Source organism: Bactrocera neohumeralis, chromosome 2, assembly GCF_024586455.1.
Source record: "Bactrocera neohumeralis isolate Rockhampton chromosome 2, APGP_CSIRO_Bneo_wtdbg2-racon-allhic-juicebox.fasta_v2, whole genome shotgun sequence".
Lineage (NCBI taxonomy): Eukaryota > Metazoa > Arthropoda > Insecta > Diptera > Tephritidae > Bactrocera > Bactrocera neohumeralis.
The window spans coordinates 43641427-43645501 of record NC_065919.1 but is presented as its reverse complement, the minus strand read 5'-3'; the positions used below and the strand labels follow the sequence as shown (position 1 = coordinate 43645501).

The 4075-nt window shown below is 35.5% G+C and overlaps 1 protein-coding gene across 1 annotated transcript; it reads right to left on the bottom strand.

Annotated features, from left to right (window-relative positions):
- Positions 1–1097: 1097 nt before the first annotated feature.
- Positions 1098–2494, bottom strand: LOC126751307 (protein takeout-like). Its single transcript, XM_050461466.1, has 5 exons — positions 2162–2494; positions 1972–2064; positions 1750–1903; positions 1555–1688; positions 1098–1476 (listed from the first exon to the last, which is right to left on the bottom strand). The coding sequence occupies exons 1-5, from the start codon at positions 2277–2279 to the stop codon at positions 1166–1168; spliced, it is 810 nt and encodes a 269-aa protein (XP_050317423.1). The 5' UTR covers positions 2280–2494; the 3' UTR covers positions 1098–1165.
- Positions 2495–4075: the final 1581 nt, after the last annotated feature.

Sequence of the window (4075 nt, the reverse complement as noted above, 5' to 3'; positions counted from 1 at the left end):
ATCAAGCTCTTGTATGGAAAACTTTCACATTTAACAATGTATCTTCACAAAAGTTGGCACAGGTTATTTTCTACAGCAACAATGTAATCTCCGAAAAAATTGTTCAGATCGGATTACTATAGCATATATGTATGTAGCTTCCATACAAACTGAACACATAGTTACTAAAAAGGGTATATTAGCTGCGATGCAGCCGAAGTTCAAGTTTTTTCTTGTTTTATCTTTATTTATCAAATAACATAAGATACAAAAACCATTTGTACCATTGTCTCTATATATGTATGTTAAACAGACAATTTTTTAATAATTTTTTTCAAAACACAATATGTGGCAACACTGGTATTTGTCATTTCATGTAAATAAACATACAATGAGAGTGAATTGCATATAAAATTGTGGAACTTGGGTCGGCTTTAGTATACCGTCCCAGGATTTCGGGAATAAAATGGGTATGGTCGGATAGAGGAGACTCTCCATTTGGGGTATAATCTGTTCACTTTATTTCATTTAGTTATTTTAAAAATGATGTCGATAAGTTAACACTGATTATTTCACAGTTTGCAATTCATTTGTTATTCTTAAATAATCATAATACAACAATAATTTAAATGTATATTAAAAGCTATTTTTGCACTATATTATATAAAATAAATGTGTACAAATGAATTAGTGAAGTGTTAGTGGATATAAAAGTGCAAAATTAATTTTATATATCGAAAATATGTAATTAAAATATTGCAAATTTTCAACTTTAAACGCGAATGTCTCGAAAACTTTAAGCTTCCGTTAACTATATATATCAAATAATCGCCGTCCTTTTTATCCTAAATCCTGGGACGGTATACTAAATTCTTCCCTGGAACTTTAAATACAAATATCTCGAAAACTATAAGTCTGAGGAGGGTATATGTTTGTACATTTCCTCTTTCCGTTTATACTCTCAATTTCAGATCTCTACTTTGAAATTTAAGGTTCCTTGTTAATGGGTTAATGTAACAACTTACACACTTTCATAATATTGACAACCCACTTAATATTTATTTCCTACATACATATATATCAATTTTTTACTTATATCATCAAAAAATATACAAACTTCACCAAAAAGTAAATAAATATTCATAACTAATTTTTAAATTAAGCAAATTCTTATAAACTAAAATGCTTAAGGCAAATCATCCAGGAAATAGTTCGCCGGCACAAAGCTCAAAATCTTCTTGTAACGATTCAGTATAATTGTATTGATGGTCTGTGCAAAAGCGGGTCGCATGATTTCAAAAATTTCACGCCAATTATTATTGAAAAGATCGTGTGCGCTCTCCTCGAGATCCTTGTTGCCGTGAAAAAGGTTCGTAAAATGTATTTTGAAATTACCCAACTTATCGATACGCGACGAAGCCGAAGTTAAATCGAAGAAATACTGACCGTCGACCTGCTTGAGGTTTGCTTTGCAAGATATGCGATATTCGAGATTTTCTAAAACCAAAAATCAAAATTAATATGAACAGCAAAGTTTTGAAAAGCATTTTGCAATTAAGCTACTATGTTACATACCAACAGTGGAGGACATCTTGCCAACGCTATCCAAATTCAAAATCAATATGCGTCCATTGACCTGATAATCGCCTTCGACATGCACCGATGGCGTTTTCAATTTGAACTCAATTGTGTAGTCTTTATCGTTGACGCTTTAGCAGAGCAGTAAAATAAAATTAAATTGCTTTCAGTCTAAGTTAAAATGGAACTTACGCCGTCTTCAGCACCCGCGTGCCGCTCATGCCGTGCGCCACCACATTCGTCAGTTCGGCTTTTATATCGGCCAAGTTTTCGGTCTGCTGTGATAGGCGCACACGCTTCACATGAAACGGCTCAATAGGACTAAGTCCTTTCAGGCCAGGCACGCCTACATCGTAATTACAAACAGCAGATATGAAATCGTTGATATAACACCATTATCCGCCAACCACTTACCATGACGCCACTCGGTGAAAAAGTTCTCGAAAACATTCGCCAGACATTTGCCATTGTCTGAATCGTGCAGATGGCACGGCTGCAGGAATGACGCTGCAAAATGAAATCAAAGTTTCTGGATAAGCAAAATTCAGCATTCTCAAGTGTTCTGCACAAGTTTTTGTTTAAACAACCACAACAAAATATTTACGTTTCTCTCTCAAGTATTCATGGCCACTGCCAAGTGCTGCAAGTTGACTGCAAGCGATTACAGCTACAATGCTGATGGCAAAGCGTGCGCTTAAAGTAAATCTGTTTAGCCGCTGCATAACTCACTGCGAAGGCGAACGTTTATTCACCAACTGAGCATCGCAACATACAATTCATGCATTAAGTTAAAAAGTATTATCTTTTGCTATGCCAAAATTATTGTTTTGAATACTAACGAAGTTGTGGAGCAACTATAAATATCGAACACACTAAATAAATAAATCGAGTCGCACACACACCCGCACACACATGTGTGTAGAAAACTAGTAGCAAGCAGACCAACTAAAATTAATTTCAATTTGTTTTCTTTTCTTTGCGACTAGTGAAGGTACAAGTGTGAAACATATTGAAAAACATTGTTACGCAAGCGCAGTAGCATCGCTTAGTGCCGCAAAAGTTAAATACTCACCTTAATTTCATACAATACGTATTCATTTTATACACGACTTGTTTCATTTTTTATGACACTTGAGTCAAGTTGGAGTTTTCTGCTGATTTAGCAGACAGACTGAAAAATTTGTATCATTTCTATTATAGGAAACCACCTGAATATATGTTCAAACATGCATATTAAGTTAGATCAATAAAACTAATAAGTTTATGCACATGGTACTCCGAAAAATAAGCTCTCCAATTTAAAGGTGATCCATTTCATGGTTTACCATTTTAAAGAAAAAACACAAAAACTTCAAATTTATGGGGCAATGTTTATTATTATTCGAAAAACATTCTTTGGCATATATTTTTTGAAGATTATCTCTTTCAAATTTTGAAATCGGCTACGTCTCACATAGCCAATCCGTTGAGTCCAATTTTCAATAACTCGTTTGAGTATTTCACTAGTAACTGGAGAATGACACACGTGATGTTTTGCTCGAAGCGGGTTTGCCCTCATTGACTTTATACTTTACATATCCTTACAGGAAAAAGTCTGTGATATCACACGATCTTGGTGGCCAATCGACCGGCCCATAACATGAAATTATCTACTCACCGATTTATTCACCCCATAAATCCATTGATTGATGCGATTTATGTGAAATGGCGCCGTCTTATTTAAACCAAAGGTCGTCGAGATTACGAGCTTCAATTTCAGACATAAAATAGTCGGTTATTATAGCGCGATAATAGTCGCAATTGACGGTTACGTTTTCCCCGGCATCATTTTTAAAGAAATATGGAAGATATCGATGATTCCATCGGCTGACAAACCACACCAAACCGTTGTTTTTATACTCTCGCAAGAAAGTTGCTAAGGAGAGTATTATAGTTTTGTTCACATAACGGTTGTTTGTAAGTCCTAAAACTAAAAGAGTCAGATATAGGGTTATATATACCAAAGTGATCAGGGTGACGAGTAGAGTTGAAATCCGGATGTCTGTTTGTCCGTCCGTCCGTCTGTCCGTCCGTGCAAGCTGTAACTTGAGTAAAAATTGAGATATCATCATGAAACTTAGTACACGTATTTCTTGGCTCCATAAGAAGGTTAAGTTTGAAGATGGGCAATCAGCCCACTGCCACGCCCACAAAATGGCGAAAACCGAAAACCTATAAAGTGTCATAACTAAGCCATAAATAAAGATATTAAAGTGAAATTTGGCCCAAAGGATTACATTAGGGATGGGCATATTTGGACGTAACTTTTTTGGAAAAGTAGGCGTGGCCCCGCACCCTACTAAGTTTTTTGTACATATCTCGGAAACTACTACATCTATGTCAAGCAAACTCTATAGAGTCGTTTCCTTCAGGCATTTCCAAATACAGTTCAAAAATGGAAGAAATCGGATATAAACCACGCCCACCTCCCATACAAAGGTTATGTTGAAAATCACTAAAAGTGCGTTAACCGACTAAC

Excerpts from the sequence above, each read along its gene's own strand:
- LOC126751307 (XM_050461466.1), bottom strand. The coding sequence starts at position 2,279 with ATGCAGCGGCTAAACAGATTTACTTTAAGCGCACGCTTTGCCATCAGC. Across the intron at positions 2,065-2,161 it reads TGAATACTTGAGAGAGAAAC|CGTCATTCCTGCAGCCGTGC; the intron begins GTAAATATTTTG and ends TTCATTTTGCAG. Across the intron at positions 1,477-1,554 it reads CAAGATGTCCTCCACTGTTG|AAAATCTCGAATATCGCATA; the intron begins GTATGTAACATA and ends TTTTGGTTTTAG.